The sequence below is a fragment of the Patagioenas fasciata genome, chromosome 28 (genome assembly GCF_037038585.1).
Source record: "Patagioenas fasciata isolate bPatFas1 chromosome 28, bPatFas1.hap1, whole genome shotgun sequence".
Taxonomy (NCBI): Eukaryota; Metazoa; Chordata; class Aves; order Columbiformes; family Columbidae; genus Patagioenas; species Patagioenas fasciata.
The window spans coordinates 3,583,035-3,601,937 of NC_092547.1; the positions used below are offsets into that span (position 1 = coordinate 3,583,035).

The following is an 18,903-nucleotide window of genomic DNA, read 5'->3' on the forward strand; positions in this document are numbered from 1 at the left end:
CCCGCACCCCAGGGAGGGGTCCCCATTGTCCCTGGGGGTTCCATGTCCCCCACTGCCCCCTGCTACCCCAGTAGTGTCCCCCCTTATCACTAAGGGGGTTCCCCAGGGAGGGCATCACCCGTCACCCTCAGGGGTGCCCCCCGCTCACAGACCGGCACCGTGCTTGCAGCCTCCCAAGGGGAAGGGTCGTCCCTCTTGCTGCCCCACGGGGGACACCAGGAGGCAGACGGGCTGGGGGCACCCGGCAGGCAGGCAGGGACCCCCGTGCTGTGGCCCTGCCAGCGGCTCCGTGCAGCGGTGCTGCGTTCCAGAGCTGCGGGCCAAGGGGCTCCGGTCCCCATCCAACAGGCCCTTTCTGCTCAGCAGCCAGACCCGCGAGCGGCTGCAGGAGCCGGCAGGAGCAGCTGAGGCTGTGCCGGCCGCTGGCTGTGGGGTCAGCAGCGACAGGGCCCTGGGGACAGCCCAGCGGCTCCGAGAGCGCTGAGCGGGCCTCGTGGGGCCGGGGCAGTGAGGCCGCGAAGATGTGGGGGGCTGGGACAGTGGTGTTGGTTCCAAACTGAGACTGGAGCGGCCTCGAGGGTGCAGGAACCGGCATGTGGAGCAAGAGCCTCTCCCTGCACCCCGACAAAGGCCCCAAGCACACGGAGGTGCAGACAGACGAGGCTTTTTGGGGAGCGGCCGAAGGGCAGCAGCGCTCTACGTAGAGAGTGCAGGTTGGCGAGCAGACTGGGAGCCACAGCGGCACCTGCAGGCCCAGGAGCTCCTTCAGCAAGAACAAGAAAACAACGAGGAGATGTGGCAGCTCCACCTGCGCGTGTCCCATCAAACCTTCTTCCAGGGAGCCGCCGGTCGGCTGCACGGCCAGGGGGACGGACCTTTCTCCTAAGGACAAGGATGCGTCTGCTCTGGGCTGCAAGGGCCAGGGCAGGGGAATGGGGCTTGAAGGAGAAGCCCCCAGGAGAGCAGCTGCAGCTTCTGCAGCCCAGGGTGGCTCAGCCAAGCTCCAGTGTCCCTGGGAGAGCAGAATGGCAGCCCGGGAAAGCTCTCCCGCTGCAGCAGAGCAGTGCAGCCGGGCTGGCCGCAAGGCCTGCGCCCTCGCTCCTTTCCTGACCAGTGCCGGCGGCACAGAGCGCTCGGGGCTGATCAGGCTGAGGGAGGCGGGGGACCCCTGCCCATCTGCTGGGGTCCCCTGGCAGCCCCTGCCCATCTGCTGGGGTCCCCTGGCAGCCCCTGCTGCCGTGGCCCCGTGCTGGCACACATCCTGCCGGGCTGCACCCAGCGCTGGGCTGCCACTGCCGGCGCTGCCACTGCCCGCTCTGCCGGCGGCCCAGCACGGCACCCGCGTCCTGCACTGGAGGATGAGCATGGCGGGTGGCGCCTCTTGGCTGAGCTGAGTGGCTCGGGGGGCAAATGGGGCGGATTTGGGGGCCCAGTGGACAGAGGGGATTGGAAGAGCTGAGACCAATTTGCCCCTTGCCCGGCTGGGTCCATCTCCTGCCCCCCAGGAGTGGGGGAACTGCGGGAGAACAGAGAAACCCTGAGCAGAACTGGGGAGCCGAGGCGAACCCTGGGGAGACTGCAGAGCCCTGGGAAAGACTGGGGAACCCAGAGAGCTCAGGGGAGACCTCGGCAGAACTGGGGAGCTCAGTGACCTCAGCAAAGATCTGGAAAGGACTGGGGAGCCCTGGGAAAGAACGTGAGGACGGGGAGCCTTGGGGAGCTGAGGAGAGCACTGGGGATCCAAGGGAAGTCCTGGGCAGGACTGGGGTACCCTGGGCATCAGACGGAAAATCCTTGGGAGGGCTGGGGAACCTTGGGGAGCCAAGGCGAGTCCTGGGGAAGAACGGGGAGCCCTGGGGGACAAATGAGCCCTGAGCTGCCCTGGGGAGCCAAGGTGTTTCCTGGGAGACTTTGGGGGCACACGGTGAGCCCTGGGGACAGGGGAAACCTGGGGTGTCCTGGGGAGCCAAGGAGAAACTTCCCCAGGCAGTGGAAGGGGAAGGGCCGAAGCCAGCGGGACCCATTGCAGGAGCCATGGTGGGCACAGGCCCCTCCAGCCCGTCCCAGGGCACTGGGAGCTGAGCCAGGGCCAGGGCGGCGGCACCAAAAACAGCCCAGGGAGGGAACCCCAGCTCGGCCTCACCAAGGGAATCCAGCACCCTGAGGACCCTCAGCCTGCGGCCTCACCCAGGGAACCCACCCTCAGCACTCTGAACCTCGGCACATCCTGGGCACAAACAACGCACTTTGCGTTTGCTCCCAGCTGCAGGCGGCCTGCATCCCGTGTGAGATTCTGTTTCAGTTCCAGTGCAGTTCGTTGTGTCTTCAGTCTGAGGGTCAAGGAGTGATCTCTTCTGCTCTCTACCCAGTCTCTGCACTTTCCTTTCTTGCAGTGCAGTGAATCCACTGCAGAAGGGACCTTTTCCTGTCCCTGGGTGCGGAGGAGCCCGTTGGGCTGGACGCCTGCGGGATGGGGACACTGGCGCTCTTGCTCACCCCATCCCTCATGGCCCCAAGCACACGACTGCTGTCCCCACATCCCCCGCTCCTGACCCTGTCCCCCGACAGCTCCAAAAGCCCCGGGCCCTGCAGGAACCCCGATTCCCACAAGAGCTCCAAATAACCCAGGTACTCCTAATGTCTCCCAGAACTGGCTGGTGTCACCCCCCCACAACCACACTGTCCCCAGTCCCCCTGTCTCTGCCACCTGAGTGATGGGGCCCATTGGGTGCCAGCGGCACACAGTGCTGCCCCGCGCCCCAGGGAGGGGTCCCCATTGTCCCTGGGGTTCCATGTCCCCCACTGCCCCTGCTACCCCAGTAGTGTCCCCCCTTATCACTAACGGGGTTCCCCAGGGAGGGCATCACCCATCACCCTCAGGGGTGCCCCCCAATCCCCAACAGGGGGTGTCTCCACCAGTGCCAGGTAGGGGGTGCCCCTCATCATCCCAGGGTGCTCCCCACATCCCCCCAAGGGTCTGCTCCCCCGAGATGCCCCCCCCATCCCCCACACCACTCCAGGACCCCCCGCCAAATTTCCAGCTCTTTACTTTGCAAAAATAGAAAAGGAATAAATAACAGGTGAAAAGTGCTGCCCGGGGGGCACCCCCCGTGTAGTGTAACAGGGCCCCCCGAGGGCCGTGCACCCCAACATGGGGGAGTTTGGGGGGGCAGGGAGTCCCCGCTGTCCAGCCAGGCTGGGAGTAACAGACATTGACAGCCCCCTTCCCTTACCCATCTCTTTAAAATGTGGGGTTGGCTCCTTGGCCAATCACCCATCACCCTCCCCATTCTGTACCATTTTCTGCAGCAGCAGCAGCAGTAAAACATTTTTAATTTCCAGCTCTCTCCTCCCTGTGCTTCCCAATGCACCCCAAGCCCCTTTGATATGGGACAGAGGGGCCATTGTGGGAGCCCCACGGGTTCCTCCCCAGCCCTTTCCCATTGCTCCCTCAGGCTGGGGCCCACCCTTCAATGTCTTTAGAAATGAGCTGTTAATTAGTTAATTGTCAATTCCCTGTACCAATCCTGCCACCCCTCTGGCCGACATTTGGAGCCCTGAGCTGATCTGGGTGCCCCTGAGGCCCCATTTTCTGCTCTGAGCTGATCTGGGTGCCCCTGAGGCCCCATTTTCTGCTCTGAGCTGATCCGGGTGCCCCTGAGGCCCCATTTTCTGCCCTGAGCTGATCTGGGTGCCCCTGAGGCCCCATTTTCTGCTCTGAGCTGATCCGGGTGCCCCTGAGGCCCCATTTTCTGCCCTGAGCTGATCCGGGTGCCCCCGAGGCAGCGAACAGCGCTGGGTGCCGCGGTCTCTGCTCTGCCCACACACCCCTTTTATCCCCTCCGGGGTCCCTCCCGCCCTCCGAGCCCGTGATTGGTTGTCAGCAGGGGCTTCTCTCTCTCTGATTGGTGGCTGCAGTGCCTTCTCCCTCAGTGCCCGCCCCTGCCGTGCACACTCCAGGCTGTCACTGAGGGCTCTTTTCTACCCCCGTGGCGGGAATCCCGGGATCCCGGGGAAGGTCCCTGCGCCTGCTGTCACCCCCTTTCCTTACACACGTGCGTGTGGTACAGAGCAGCTCCCACAGCTTTACATGAAACCTCACTATCTTTCCGTTTCCTTTGACCCGAGCCCCATTTGGTTACACCTGTGAACATGAGCACGAGTCACAGCCGCATTTCTCACAACTCCCGCTTTTTCATTTTATCCCATTGATTTGTGCTTTGGCCTCAAAGTTCGCTGCACCTGCCCAGCGGCGGCCAGGTCCAGTTTGGTGTCAGCTTTTAACATCCTTAATTTATACCCCGCTCCTTGTGTTGCCATTTCAGGATCTATAGGCACGGCTGAGATTTGCACGCCTTGCGCTACTGGATGTGTTAACTGGAGAAAGCACGGGATCCTACGTGGCACGAACAGCAAACCCAGCAATGCGCACACTCTCGTGAACCCTGTTCTCTTCCACCAGGCTCCCCCAGATCAGTCATCCCACCAGTGGTCAGTAAGTATAGAATTCCATACTGTACTGGCACGGGTGCAACTCCTTTTATCTCCTCTGCTATTTCCATTATGGCTTCCCCATTGTCACCATTTCCAAACAACACTCACAAGTTTTCATTGCCACAGACGCCCCCTGTTCAGCTCAAAGATGATCCAGGGCTCCCCGGTTTTGGTGCCCGGCCGCTCTGCTCTGGGACAATTGTCTTGCTCTGAGATTCGGTGCCTCAGCCGTCCGGTTGCTTTGTTATTTCAACCACTGCCTTTGAGGAGGGGGCTCTATGGTCTCTATGTTCTCCATGCGTCTCTGTGCTCTCTATGGTCTCTGTGGTTTCTATCAGCCCTGAGCTGATCTTGGTGCCCCCGAGGCCCCATTTTCTCTTCTGAGCTGATCTTGGTGCCCCCGAGGACCCATTCTCAGTTTGGGGTGATCTTGGTGCCCCATTCTCAGTTTGGGGTGATCTTGGTGCCCCATCTCAGTTTGGGGTGATCTTGGTGCCCCTGGGGCCCCATTCTCAGTTTGGGGTGATCTTGGTGCCCCATTCTCAGTTTGGGGTGATCTTGGTGCCCCATCTCCGTTTGGGGTGATCCCGTGTGGCAGATGCACTCGACCCCCAGCCGAACCAGCAGCAGTTTGGTTCGGGCTCCAGAGGAGGGAAAGGCCTGAGCTGCAGCCGGGCCAAGAGCTCCTGTGAGGACCCCCAGGGCACCATGAGCTGTGTGTGCAGGAGGCTCGGCCACACTTTTCCTGCTGGAAGCAACTGGACCACAAGCCAACCACTGGATTCCATAGCCAGCACAGCCTGGGTGAGCCCCTGTGAGCTCTCTGCTGAACAACTGGGCTGTATGGCAGTGGTTTGACTGCTCGCAGGGCACTGGATGAGCCCCCTTTCAGTTTCATATTAATCGTTTAGCTTAAGAAAACGGACACTAAATGTAATGAAACATTCAGAAGAATAAGGGTGTATGATTTTTAATATGCTCTTTGCTTCACCTTGAAATAAATAACTTAGGCTTCTTCTACAGATAAACAACGTTTAATCCAAGTCCTTAATTGTATTCCTTAAACACGTGTTCATGAGAGCACAACAGCGCTGGGTGCGCGGGGGATTCGCTCCGCCCCGCACGCACACTTTTAACGCTAAGAGGTGTGTTAAATACAGTGAGGTGTTACACATCATAATGACCCCAGGAACGCCTGTGCATATTCATGAAGTGAGTCTCAGAGAACCATTTCCATAGCCCCTCCTCGCCCCTCCCCTGTTCTCCTGTGCAGTGGCACTTGGTGAATTTGAGGAGGGGTCTTTGAGGGTCTTTGGATGAAGGGTCCTTCAGCTTCCTCACAGTGGACTTTGTACGTTTGGCTCATTATGAGGAACTGGCTGGAACCCAAGCTGCCAAACCGACCAAAACCAGACTGACACCCCCTTTTTGCTGTAAATCTTGGCTGTCTTGTCTCCTCAAGGTTGCAGCTGGTGCTGTAAAACTTCTGATCTCGGCATTTAATGAAGTCCTGCTTTTTTTAGCACAATTGGTTACATACAGCTCTAAACTAGATATTAATTATGTGGTTTAAGATGTTGGCTTGTTAGTAGGCCCTTACTATATAGTTGCTTAACCCTTAAAACTTTAGTTCCCTCTATCAATATAACTTCCTAAACAAGTTTCATAACTTTTTACATAGAACTTAACCACCTTTTTCGCTTTTCCGAGTCTGTGCCTCATTTGGTTATATCTGTAAACAGTAAACATCTCAGCACAAATCACCACTGCATTTCTCACAACCTTCCTTAGTAAACAGGATTTACTAAAATCTGAAGCTGTAAAGTTCCGCTCGAATTTCCCCAAAGCAACTACAGCCTGCACTGAACGCCTGCGAGATAAGGTCCAGTTTGCACTTTGCTGGGAAGAACAGAACTGGCTGAGGAAACAATAACGGTTCCCAGGCCGACACGCAGACAGGACAGACACCTGCAAAACGGGGCTGCTCTGCACGGTGCTGAGCAGAAAGGATTGATCCACAGCAAACAGGACCTGCGAGGCCATGGACCTCAAACAATGTCTACAGTGAACACAGCAACGGCCCCTCTGAGATCAGTGAAAAAGATCCAGCGAGGAGCAAAAGACCCCGGGGTGAAATATTGACATTGGAGCCTTGCGGGTCCCTTCCAGCTCGGCCCATCCCGCTCTGCTCGGACTCCAGGGGCGGTGCCGCCACCTCGGGGCTGCGAGCGCCCCCCAACCCACGGGGCCGCCGCTGAGGAGCCCGGATGTGGCTGCCCCGCAGTCAGGGAGCGCAGGGAGCGCCCGGCCCCGCCCCTTGCCGCAGCAACGGCTGCTGATTGGTGGAGCAGGAGGCGGAGCCCTCTGGTTGGTTGAGGAGCTCCGGGGCGGCTGTGCTGGGGCGGGGTTTGCAGAGTGTGTTGGGCTGCGCAGCGCGGGCAGGGCTGGGCCTGGGGTCCCTGTGCCCCCCCGGCCCCGCTGCCCGCAGGGCTGGGACGAGAGAGCCCGCCGAGCGAAGGCAGCGGCCGAGGGCACCGGGAGGGCCGGTGCGGAGCGGGGCGCTGTGGCCGCAGGGCGCGGGTGCCCTGGTGGCTGCTCCTCTTGCCCTCCCGTCCCACAGCAGCGCTTGCAGGTGAGCAGCGGGGGGGCTGCGGGGCGATGGGGGTGCGGGGCGGGCGGGAGCACGAGAACGTGCTCGTCAATGTGTGTCCGTGGCGGAGGGATCGGGCCCCTGGAGATCCCCGGGCTGTTGGCTGCGCTGCGCAGGGAGCCCTGGTGCGGGTCTGCAGCGCAGCAAGAGGCTTTGGGGAAGGGGCGGGAGGAGTGGCCGTCACCCGTGTGGCTGGGGACACTGCGTGTGACAGGAGCGCAGGGTGGGCTGGGGGAGCACTGGGCGCTGTGCCCTTGGGCCCTGGCCGCTGTCATGGGGGTTCTCCTGCAGCCCCTGCCCCTCCTGCACACGTTCCTGTTCCCTCTCCTCTTCAGGCAGAGCTCTGGGAGGGAAAGGCAGAGGGAGGCCCAGCAGTGTCCTGGGAAGAAGCAGCAGGAGCTGCAGGAAGCCATGGAGCAGTGGGCATGGAGCTCAGTGTCCCCTCCTGTGCCCGTGTCCCCCAGCTGTGGTGGCCGGGGCTGTGTCAGGGCCTCTGTGCCTCTGGGCGACTCCTCTTCCTCACCCGGGCTGCTGTGCGTGTTCAGAACACAACTGCAGGAGCTTCAGCAGCTGGAGGGGCAGCAGTGACCCAGGGCAGCGGTTGGAGGGAGGCGGCTGTTGTTTCCTTGGAAGAGGCTCTGCCTGTGCCCCCTGCTCAGAGAGAACGGCTCAGGGGACGACGGGAGCCACAGCGACCACCCTCGCTTCCCGTGGTGTTCCCGTAACCGACAGTAACGACAATTCCTGGAGAGGTTCAAGCAAATCACCAATTTACATCCACTGTTGACTGGGCAAAACTTGTATCTGTACCCTCAAACTTAACAGAATCTCATAGACAAAACTCATAATCTTGTTACCCATAGGTGACCAGAATGAAGATAGAAACACAGAGAGGGAGAGAGAGAGGAGAGAAGGTGTCACCGCACTGAGATCCACAACGGTCTCTGCTGTCCTCCGGCGGTGGGTGCGCAGCTGAGATCGTTCGGTTCATTCACTGTCAGATATGGGAGGGAGGTGGTTTTCTTCCTGTCTCCTCCCTCCCTCGCTTCTCAGGGTAATTGGGATGTTTGTGCATTTGTTACATAGAAGTTGGTCCCGAGGAAAAGGCACCGCTCTGCCTCTGCAGCACTGAGCTCTTCCTGCCTGCCAGAGCTGCAAAGCAAGTCCTTTGAGGCAAAACAGAGCAGATAAACTAACAGCAGAGGCAGTGCAGGCCACTGATGAATGGGGTGGGTGCCCTGGTGGCAGAAGATACAGAGTAGGCAGAATTGCTGAACTTTGTCTCTGCCTCCTTTGTCTCTGTCTGCTCTGCCGGGGGCTGTCCTGGGGAGCCCTGTACCCCTGAGACCGCGGATGAGGCCAGGACAATGGAGGAGTTTGCCTGGGTCGATGAGGACTGGGTTAGGGAGCAGTGAGGCAACCTGGACACCCGTAAATCCATGGGTCCGGATGGGATGCACCTGCGGGTGCTGAGGGAGCTGGCTGAGGTCGTTGCTGGACCACTCTCCATCATCTTTGCCAAGTCTTGGGAAACGGGAGAGGTGCCCGAGGACTGGAGGAAAGCAAATGGCACTGCAGTGTTCAAAAAGGGCGAGAAGGAGGGACCTGGGTAATTATAGACCGGTCAGCCTCACCTCCATCCCTGGGAAAGTAATGGAACAGCTTGTCCTTGGTGGCATCTCAGGGCATATCAGGGATAAGAGGGTCATTAGGGGCAGTCAGCACGGCTTTACCAAGGGGAAGTTGTGCTTGACCAACCTCATAGCCTTTTGTGAGGATGTACCAAGGTGGATGGATGATGGCAGGGCGGTGGATGTGGTCTACCTTGACTTCAGCAAAGCCTTTGACACAGTCTGCACAGCATCCTCACAGCTGAACTGAGGAGGTGTGCTCTGGACAGTAGAGTAGTGAGGTGGGGTGCAAACTGGCTTAAGGAGAGAAGCCAGAAGAGATCCAGTTGAGGCCTGGATCCAGTGCAGTGCCCCAGGGGTCAGTGCTGGGGCCGGGATTATTCAATATATTCATCAATGATTTGAATGAGGGAATAGAGTGACTGTCAGCAAGTTTGCTGGTGACACCAAGCTGGGAGGAGTGGTGACACTGGAAGCTGTGCTGCCATCAGAGACCTGGACAGGCTGGAGAGCTGGGTGGGGAACAATTTGATGAAATAGAACAAGGGCAAGTGTAGAGTCTTGAATCTGGGCAGGAACAACCCCAGGTTCCAGTGTAAGTTGGAGAATGACCTATTAGAGAGCAGAGTAGGGGAAAGGGAGCTGGGGGTCCTGGGGACAGCAGGGTGAGCATGAGCCAGCACTGGGCCCTTGTGGCCAGGAAGCCAATGGGACCTGGGGTGGGTTAGAAGGGGGTGGTCAGTAGGTCAGAGAGGTTCTCCTGCCCCTCTGCTCTGCCCTGGGGAGACCACACCTGGAATCTTGTGTGCAGTTGTGGCCCCTCAGCTCCAGAAGGACAGGGAACTGCTGGAGAGAGTCCAGCGCAGCCACCAAGATGCTGGAGGGAGTGGAGCATCTCCCGTGTGAGGAAAGGCTGAGGGAGCTGGGGCTCTTTAGTTTGGAGGAGACTGAGGGGGGACCTTATTAATGTTTATAAATATATAAAGGGTGAGTGCCACGAGGATGGAGCCAGGCTCTTCTGGGTGACAACCAGTGACAGGACAAGGGGCAATGGGTGCAAACTGGAACACAGGAGGTTCCACTTAAATATGAGCAGAAACTTGTTCCTGGTGAGGGTGTCAGAGCCTGGCCCAGGCTGCCCAGGGGGGTTGTGGAGTCTCCTTCTCTGCAGACATTCAAACCGGCCTGGACATGTTCCTGTGCCACCTCACCTAGGCGTTCTGCTCCAGCAGGGATATTGGACTGGATGAGCTTTCCAGGTCCCTTCCAATCCCAAACAGACTGTGACACTGTGATACTGTGAAAACAAAGGCCACACACTGTGTCTCTCAGTTCGCTGCCTGTCTGCGGGTGGCCACTGTGACTCCCCGTGTCCTCGTGAACCCGCACTCAGCACACGGGGGCACAGGCAGAGCCGTCGAGGGGAGAGCACAGGCAGCAGGGAAAGCAGCAGCCACCTCCCTCCCAGCCGTCACTGCCACGGGTGACAAGGTCACACACGGGTCCTGCAACCACAGGTCTCTTTATTCTCTTTTCAGAAGCAGCGGGGCCTTGCTGGGCAGCTCCCAGAGGCAGCCGCCAGCTTGGGGGGAAGCACAGAGTTGTTCGGGACGTCTCCCTCCAGCAGCACCAGGGTGAGGATGATGATCTGCAGCAGGGCGAGGAACAGCAGGAGTCTCCTGGGGGCAGGAGAGAGGGGTCAGGCAGAGCAGGGGGCAAATTGCTCTCAGCTCTTAATGCCCTGGGAGCACAGGCACGGGCACCGCACTGCCCAGGGAAGAGTCCTGGCACCCCGAGCCCCTCCAGCACCCACCTCAGCCCAGAAGTGCTCCGGTGCCACCTCGATGCCAGCTGCTCCTCCTACAGACCAAGGCACAGCAGGGACACGTGTTGGGCTGTGCCAGGCGGACGAGGTTTGGGGGCTCAGAGCCCTCCCGCGTCCCCGCTGACACCCGCACCCCATTCCGTGTTCCTGGGCACCGTGCAGCCCCTTCCCTGCCCAAGGCCACAGCCGGGCTGTCTGTCCTACCAGTCTCACGGCCACCAGCTCCTGGAGCAGCGCCGGCTCCGCATCGCTTCCCTGCGCCACCTTCCCCCTGCTACGGACACCACGAGGTTCCGGGCTGTGAGAAGAGACCTCGGCCAGTGTGACAACCTCCTCCTTGGCCAACAGGGAGCCAGGGTGCTGCCCAGCCTGTGCTGGGGCTGGCTCCAGGCACCCCCGGCATCCCAGCGCCGCACAGACCCAGCCCACCCATCCTGCCCCTGGCTGGGGGGGCACGCAGCACAGCCTGCGAGCTGCTCACAGATGTGCAGAGCTGCTGCCGGGACTCCCGAGTGTCTGAGAGGTGTTTGAGCACTTGGGAGAGGACAAAGGCTCTGCAGAGCAGGCTGGAGGAGCGGCCAGGAGCCAGAAAGGGGTCTGCGAGCAGCAGACGTTTGCCCCAAGCTGCTCAGCACCCCCACCCCCCCGCCCCAAGGTTCAGTCAGGGCTCCATGGGCACTCACAGAGCTGCTGGCTCTTGGACTCGTTGCCGTCTCTCCTGCAGGTTCTGGAGCTTCTTTTTCAGCAACTGCACAAGCAAAGGGCCCTGTCAAGTGTCCGTGCCCCCACAAACGTGTTGAGTCCCTGTCCCTGCTGTCCCCAGTACCTTCTTGCCCTGCACCAGCTCCCGAACAGCTTCTCCGAGCTCTGCCCACTGCCGCCTCTGCAAAGCAAGCGGGACCCATTGCAGGAGCCATGGCGGGCACAGGCCCCTCCAGCCCGTCCCAGGGCACTGGGAGGTGACCCAGGGCCAGGGCGGCCGGCACCCGGGTGTGCTGGGGCCAGCACCATTGCTGCGTGGCTCTGGCCACCCGCCGTGGATTTCTGCTGAGCACTCTCCAAGCTCCTGCCCAGCACCATGGAGGTTCTGCTCCAAATGCTCCCGCACCTCCGGGAGCAGCCCCCTTTATACTGGCCAGGGCGCCCGTGTCACAGCCCCACAGTGACATCACGGTGACACGGCCAGCGCTGCCCACTGTGACACGGCCATCACTCCCTGGGGCTGGTGCCCAGAGCTGCTGTGGCTCCAGCCACGGCCACCGCAGAACCAGGGGAGCACTCTCAGCACCGCTCTTGGTGCTCGGACATTGCATGCAGCGCATTCCAGTGCTGCAGCCTGGCTGAGGGTCAGGGGTGCAGAGCGTCCTGCTCCGGCAACACTGCTGTGCTGGGGAGGACTGGGAGCGCTGGGGAAGAACAGGGAGCTGTGGGGAGTTGAGGGGAATCTGGGGAGCACTGGAAATATTTGGGGAGCCCCAATGAGCTGAGTTGAGGCCTTGGGAGATCTGAGAAGCCCTGGGGTGCACTGGGGAGCTCTGGGCAGCCATAGCGAGCCCTGGGGCGCTGAAACAACCCCAGAGGAGGACTGGGGAGCCCTGGGGAGCTGAGGGGAGACCTCGGCAGAACTGGGGAGCTCAGTGACCTCAGCAAAGATCTGGAAATGACTGGGGAGCCCAGATGAGCCCCAGAGTGGACTGGGGAGAACTGGGAACCAAGGGGAGGAGTGGGGAGCCGTGGAAAACCCTGGAGAAGACTTGGGAGCCTTGGGGAACCGAGCTGAGCCCTGGGGATCCAAGGAACATCCTGGGGAGTTCTGGGGTACCCTGGGGAGCTGAGTCTGAATCCTTGGGAGGGCTGAGGAGCTGAGTGATGGGGCCCATTGGGTGCCAGCGGCACACAGTGCTGCCCCGCGCCCCAGGGAGGGGTCCCCATTGTCCATGGGGGTTCCATGTCCCCCACTGCCCCTGCTACCCCAGTAGTGTCCCCCCTTATCACTAAGGGGGTTCCCCAGGGAGGGCATCACCCATCACCCTCAGGGGTGCCCCCCAATCCCCAACAGGGGGTGTCTCCACCAGTGCCAGGTAGGGGGTGCCCCTCATCATCCCAGGGTGCTCCCACATCCCCCCAAGGGTCTGCTCCCCCGAGATGCCCCCCCCATCCCCCACACCACACCAGGACCCTCCGCCAAATTTCCATCTCTTTATTTTGCAAAAATAGAAAAGTCCCGTGTCCCCCCGGGGAGGGGCCGCGGGGGGGCTGTAAACATGGCGGGGGGGCAGCTTGGACACCGCGGGGGGGCAGCAGGGGCAGCGGCAGGGGGACCCTCCCCGGGGCCAGGGGACCCTGGTGTAAACACAAAGGAATAAATAACAGGTGAAAAGTGCTGCCCGGGGCACCCCCCGTGTAGTGTAACAGGGCCCCCGAGGGCCGTGCACCCCAACATGGGGAGTCTGGGGGGGCAGGGAGCCCCCACTGTCCAGCCAGGCTGGGAGTAACAGACATTTTGGGGGAGCAGTTTGGTCCCAGGGGCAGTCGGGGTGTGACACCCCCAAAGCTGCTGGGGGGTGTTGGGGTCAGGGCCCCCCAGCATTGAGATCACGGTCACTATGGCTTGGATCCTCCCCTCCCAGCATCAGAGGGGGTTGGGGGAGGGGGTGTCACCTCGTGTCCCCATCTTTGGTCTCTATAGTGTTCTGTGCAGTAGGGCAGGAGGGTTTTGGGGTCCCCCCCCCACCAACAGCATGAAGAAGCAAAACCCACAAGCAGCGACACCCCCCCCACACCCTTTATAAAGTAAACCAGCAAATTCCCCCCGGCATGGAGGGGGTCGCACCTTCGCCCAGCGGGGGCTGGGGGCAATGGGGGTGCCCCCCTAATCCACCCTGTTTCCAATAAATAAAGTCCTGGACACCAGGGTCCCCCCGGTTCAGCAAGGAGGGGAATCCACGCCGGGGCCACCCCAGGGCGTCGGATTAATGGGGGGGGGGGGGGGGGCAATCTCTGTCCTTGTTGCACCTCTCAAATCTGCCCCCCTGTCCCCCCATATAAGGGTGGGGGGCAGCAGCGGGGCTGGGGGGGCTTTGGCGTGAAGCTGAGGTTGGGGTGGAGGGGCCCCCCCAGAGCCCCCCCAGCTTAAGGCAATAGCTGTGCCACGGGGTCCCCCCCGGGCTGGCTCCATCAGTCTCTGGAGCCCCCCCAGACTTGGGGGGGGAACCTTGGGGGTGCCCCCCTCCCCGGAGCCAAGGGGGAGTCCCGGAAGGCAGTCGTGAGCGTCCAACTCTGGTGGGGGGTTACGGGGCCCCCCCCAGTGCAGGCAGGGGGGGCTATGGGGACGCAGGGGGGCTGTCCTGGGCAGCGGGGGGCTCGGAGGGGGGCTGCGCCCCCCCTTCCTCCTCCTGGAACATCTCGGGGTTCTCCAGCATCTCCCGGATGAGGGGGGGCATGGGCCCCGGGATCTCCATCTTCAGCGTGATTGCTCGCTCGGCGCCTGCGGGACCCCCGTCAGCCGGCATCGCGGGACCCCCCGAGCTTCCACCGCAACCCCCCCGTGACCAACCCCCTGAGCACCCCCCCAAAGCTTCCCCCCACGAGCACCCCAAGATTTCCCCCCGCAAGCTTCCCCCTCTCCCCACCTCGGCCCTCCCCCTGTCCCCCACCCCTGCCCCACCACGTGCTCCCGGGGGTCTTGGGGACCCCCCCCTCACCCTTGGTGCTGATGCCCCGCAGGTCCGTGATCTTCATGAGCATGCGGGGGAACATGTGGGGCTGGTGGGGCCGGCGCCGCCGCGCGTAAACCTTCAGGGCCTCCAGCAGCGGCTCCTGCAGCTTCTCCACCTTCTCTGGCTCCTCCAGGTCCATGCGGTCTGGGTGGGGTGGGGGGGGCAGGGGGACACAGCGGGGGGTGGCGTCACCAGCCGTGGTCACCCCTTTCTGTCCCCTTGTCTGGTAGTCAGACCTGACCCTGGTGTATGGGGGGGTCCTGGGTGTCCCCGTGCCCCCTGCTACCTCCCTGTGTCCCCACGTCTCCCCTTCCGGCTCAGGAGTCCCCATGGCCCTGTTTCCCCACTGCTGATCCAGAGCTCCCCACGTCCCATCCTCCTGGACCACAGGTCCCCACGTCCCATCCTCCCGGCACGGAGGTCCCCATGTCCCATCCTCCTGGACCACAGGACCCCACGTCCCATCCTGGCACGGAGGTCCCCATGTCCCATCCTCCTGGACCACAGGTCCCCACGTCCCATCCTCCCGGCACAGAGGTCCCCATGTCCCATCCTCCTGGGCCACAGGTCCCCACGTCCCATCCTCCCAGCACGGAGGTCCCCACGTCCCCACCTCCGCAGATGAGGCAGATGGCGCTGAGCAGCCCGGTCTCGGTGTCGTCCATCTCCAGCGGCAGCAGCTGCCCGGCGAAGGCGAACACCAGGTCGGTGAGCGGCCCGAAGCCGGCGTTGTGCATCTGCGTGCGGTTCAGCGTCAGCCCGTCCGAGAAGGTCATGGTGTCCTGCTCCGGCGTGTAGCGCGTGCAGATCCGCAGCATCTGCAACCGGGGGGTCAGGAACGGCGTGGGGCCCCCCCGACCCTCCCGCGGCCCCGCCAGGACCCTCACCAGGATATCCAGACAGGCGGCCTTGAGCAGGGTGATCTGGTCGGCCATGCTGAGGGCGGTGAAGCCGGGCAGGCGCTTGGCGAACTCCACGATCTTGATGATGCATTTGGTGGCCAATTCGCTGAACTTGTCCCACAGCCGCAAATCCAGCTGCACCCGGTGCTCAGCGCTTGTGTTCTGGCAGGGGGGAAACAAGGGGACTCAGCTACGGGTCTGACGGTGCCGTGTCCCCCCCGGTGGCCCCCCCAGTGCTCACCATGGTGTATTTGCCCAGCTGGCAGAGGGAGGGGAAGGTCTCTTGGTGGGCTCTGCTGACCTTCTGCACCAGCTCCTCCATCTCCGGGCTCAGCTCGTAGCTCTCGGCCGTCACCTCCTCCTTCACCTCCTTCTTCTTCTTGTTCCTGTCATTACGGACGGCTGGGGGGCGGGGGGGGCATGTGGAGGGTCAGGGTAGGTTTGGGGGTGCCCGCTGCCCCCCTCCCCACGTGGTGTTTCCTGATCCCCCCCCACGTTTCACTGGGGCGCAGGGGCAGGATGCAGGAGCAGGATATCCACATATAGCACAATGCGGCCGGAGGGGCTGCCCAGCTGCCCCCGCCAGGGGGCACCAGCCGAGGCCCCCCCACCCCAGCCCCAAATCCTCGCGAAGGACGGGGCTGTCCCCACCACGGGGTGCCCAGCCGCGCAGACAGACCCAGCAATACGGCCGTGACGCCAGGGCGGGGGGGGGGGCGAGAGCGTGTCCCCCCCGCCCTGGGACCCCCCGGCCCCCGGCGCACCTTCCTTGGACATGCCGACCTCGAAGCACTTCTGGAGGCGGCAGAACTGGCAGCGGTTGCGCGTCACCTTGTTGATCTGGCAGTTCTTGTCCCGGTGGCACGTGTACACCATGTTCTTCTGGATGCTGCGGCGGAAAAACCCCTGGGGGGGGACACGGGGGGGTGGGGGGGTGGCTCCCCAGTCCCCCAGCCTGGGATCCCCAGTCCTGACATCCCCAGTGACCCCCAGTGTGGACTCCCCAGGGCCCCTGCAGGAGGTCCCTGCTCCCCCAGTAAGGCTCCCCCAGTATCACTAGGGAGGATCCCCAGTGTCCAGGGGGTGTTCCCAGCATCCGGGGGGGTGTCCCCAGTGTCCGGGGGGGTGTCCCCAGCGTCTGGAGGGGGGGGGGGTCCCTCACCTTGCAGCCCTCGCAGGAGCTGACGCCGTAGTGGTAGCCGGAGGACTTGTCGCTGCAGACGAAGCACGGCTTGTAGACACGGGGCGGGGGGGGCGGCGAGGGGGAGCTGGGCACCATCTCCTCCGAGCTGCGGCTCTGGGTCTCCACAGCTGGGGGGGGCACACAAGGAGGGGGGGGTCAGACAGCTGACAGAGACCCCCCTCCCACCCCAGACCCGCCAACCTGCATGAGACCGCCCAGGGCTGGGAGATGGCTGGGGGGAAACTGAGGCACAGAGAGGGGGATCGGCCCCCTCCCTGCTCACGGTGGGGGGGTGGTGACAGCAGACTGAGCCATGGGGACGGAGTGGGGGGAACAGTACGGGGGGGGCGCAGCCCAGCACCCCCACACCCCCCACCCAGGCGTGCGCCCCCAAAACCCCCACAGCCCCCCCCACTCCTTCCCAGGGTCCCCAAAGCGGGGGGCGGGGGTGCGGCGCAGGGTGTGGGGCGGGGGGGTCGCGCCCGCAGGCCGGGCGGGGCGGGGGGGGAGGGGTGTTTTTGTGCGTGTGTTTTTATGAAGCAAAAAAAAAAGGCGAAATTGCTGAAATTGAGGAAATTCCTGCCCTGCCCCGCGTCAAACGGCCCATTTATAACCGGCCCTAAACGGCTGCAGCTGGGCCGGGGGGGCGCGGGACACACACAGACAGACACACACAGACACACGGACACACACACACGCAGACACACACACACAGACACACGGACACACACACAGACAGACACACACAGACACACACACACGCAGACACACACACACACGTGTGCACGGACACGCCGCGGGGTCCCCCCAAAACAAACAGCGTCCCCACGCCCCCCCCCTTGGAAACGCAACCGCAAGCGGGCACCACACCCTGCGACACCCCCTGCGCGCTCCTTTTGGGGGGGGGAAGCGTGTGCGTGTGTGTGTGTGTCTGCGTGTGTGTGTCTGTGCGTGTGTGTCTGTGTGTCTGTGCGTGTCCCAACCACCCCCCCAGCCCCATGTGGGGTCACCCCAAGTTGGGAGGGCTGGATCTGCCCCCTCATCTGCTGTTGGTGGCCCCCAGAAGGGGTCTGGCCCACAGAGGGTGCTGGGGGGAACATTGAGGTCCCCCCATCCCGTGCCTCAGTTTCCCCCCAAGGCTCAGTTTTGATTTGGGGGGGGTCTGATTCAAATCCAGGCATCCAGCCAAAACAAACAGCACCCCAAAACCCACCCGATGGGGGACACACCCCAGTGAGGGGGGGTCACACCACACTGGGGGGCTGCCCCAACCCTCTCCCCTCATTTTCGGGGGGGGGCTGCCTGGCTCCAAGGCTCAGTTCCTCCCCCCAGCCCTCCATGGAGCCTAATGGGGGGGGGCGAGTGGAATTCCCCACCCCAGCCGGGGGATGCTGCCCCCCCCCACGCTCGGCTGAAGGGGGGGACCCCCCCGCCCCTCCCAGCCCCCCCGGGGGGTGAGGCGGATTTGGGGCGGCCCCGCAGGGGTTAAGTGCCACATTGGCAGCGGCGCTGGGCGGGTGCGGCAGCCCCGGACTGGAACCAGTTGGGCCGGGGAGCTGGGAAAGCGGGGGCCCGGGAGGGGCAGGGGGGGCCGCCCCGCCTGTGGGCACCAGGAGGAGGTGGGGGGGGTCCCGCTGTGTCGCCAGAGTCCCCCCCCCGGGGCGGCGGGACCCCCCTTAGTGCCCCCCCAGCGTGTTTGTGCCCAAATTTCCACGGAGCGGGGAAGGGGGGGTTGCGGGGGGAGAACGTGGGGCTGTCCCCGTGGGCCCCCCCACCCAACCGGGCCCCTTCCTCGGCCCCACGGAGTCTGCGGCCCAAGCCGGGTCCTCACTGCTGCCCCCCCAAACGGGTGCAGAACCCCAAATCGGGTCCAGATCGGCCCCCCCCGCGCAACGGGTCCCTTGCGGTGCCCCCAAACGGGACCCACGCCGCTGTGCCCCCCCAAAGCGGGTCCCTTCTGCCGCACCCCCAAACCGGCTCTAACTCCCTGCGCTCCCCCAAACCAGCTCCGGACCCCCGCGCCCCCCCCAAAGCGGGTCCCCCCAAAGTGGTGCCGCCCCCAAAAACCAGAGTGACCCCAACCCCCCCCGGGCTGGGTGTTACCGGAACGGGGTGCGGGTCCAACACCCCCGCACTCCGCTCACCCCCAGCCCACCCCATTTTCCACACCCCCCCGCGTCACTCACACACCCAAACTTCCACACCCACGCGCGGCCCCGCTCCCCCTCCCCCCCCAGCCGCCCCGCTCCCGTCCCGCCCCGGGTGCCCCTTCCGTGCCCGGCCCCGGCCCGCCCGCCCCCCCGTGTCCCCCGTACCGCGGCGGGCGGGCGGCGGCCAAGCGAAGGGCGGCAGGGCCCCGCAGCGCGGCCCGTAGCCCGCCTTGCGCAGCGCGCAGGCCCCGCGGTTGGTCACGTCGTGCAGCCGCCGCGGCCCCGCCAGCGCCTCCAGGCAGTCGTACATGGCGGCGGCACCGAGCGGGCGGCGCGGCGCGGCCCCGGC

The 18,903-nt window shown here is 63.2% G+C and overlaps 2 protein-coding genes across 2 annotated transcripts; one reads left to right on the forward strand and one right to left on the reverse strand.

Moving 5' to 3' along the window:
- Positions 1-1,364: 1,364 nt before the first annotated feature.
- LOC136113728 (uncharacterized) lies at positions 1,365-13,518 on the forward strand. Its single transcript, XM_071799838.1, has 3 exons — positions 1,365-1,371; positions 6,875-7,126; positions 10,314-13,518. Exons 1-3 carry the CDS (start codon positions 1,365-1,367, stop codon positions 11,129-11,131), a joined length of 1,077 nt encoding a protein of 358 aa, XP_071655939.1. The 3' UTR covers positions 11,132-13,518.
- On the reverse strand, positions 12,786-18,903 carry RARG (retinoic acid receptor gamma). The gene is made up of 8 exons (XM_065858888.2): positions 18,720-18,903; positions 16,384-16,532; positions 15,986-16,127; positions 15,463-15,623; positions 15,207-15,383; positions 14,933-15,137; positions 14,305-14,463; positions 12,786-14,087 (listed from the first exon to the last, which is right to left on the reverse strand). Exons 1-8 carry the CDS (start codon positions 18,862-18,864, stop codon positions 13,924-13,926), a joined length of 1,302 nt encoding a protein of 433 aa, XP_065714960.2. The 5' UTR covers positions 18,865-18,903; the 3' UTR covers positions 12,786-13,923.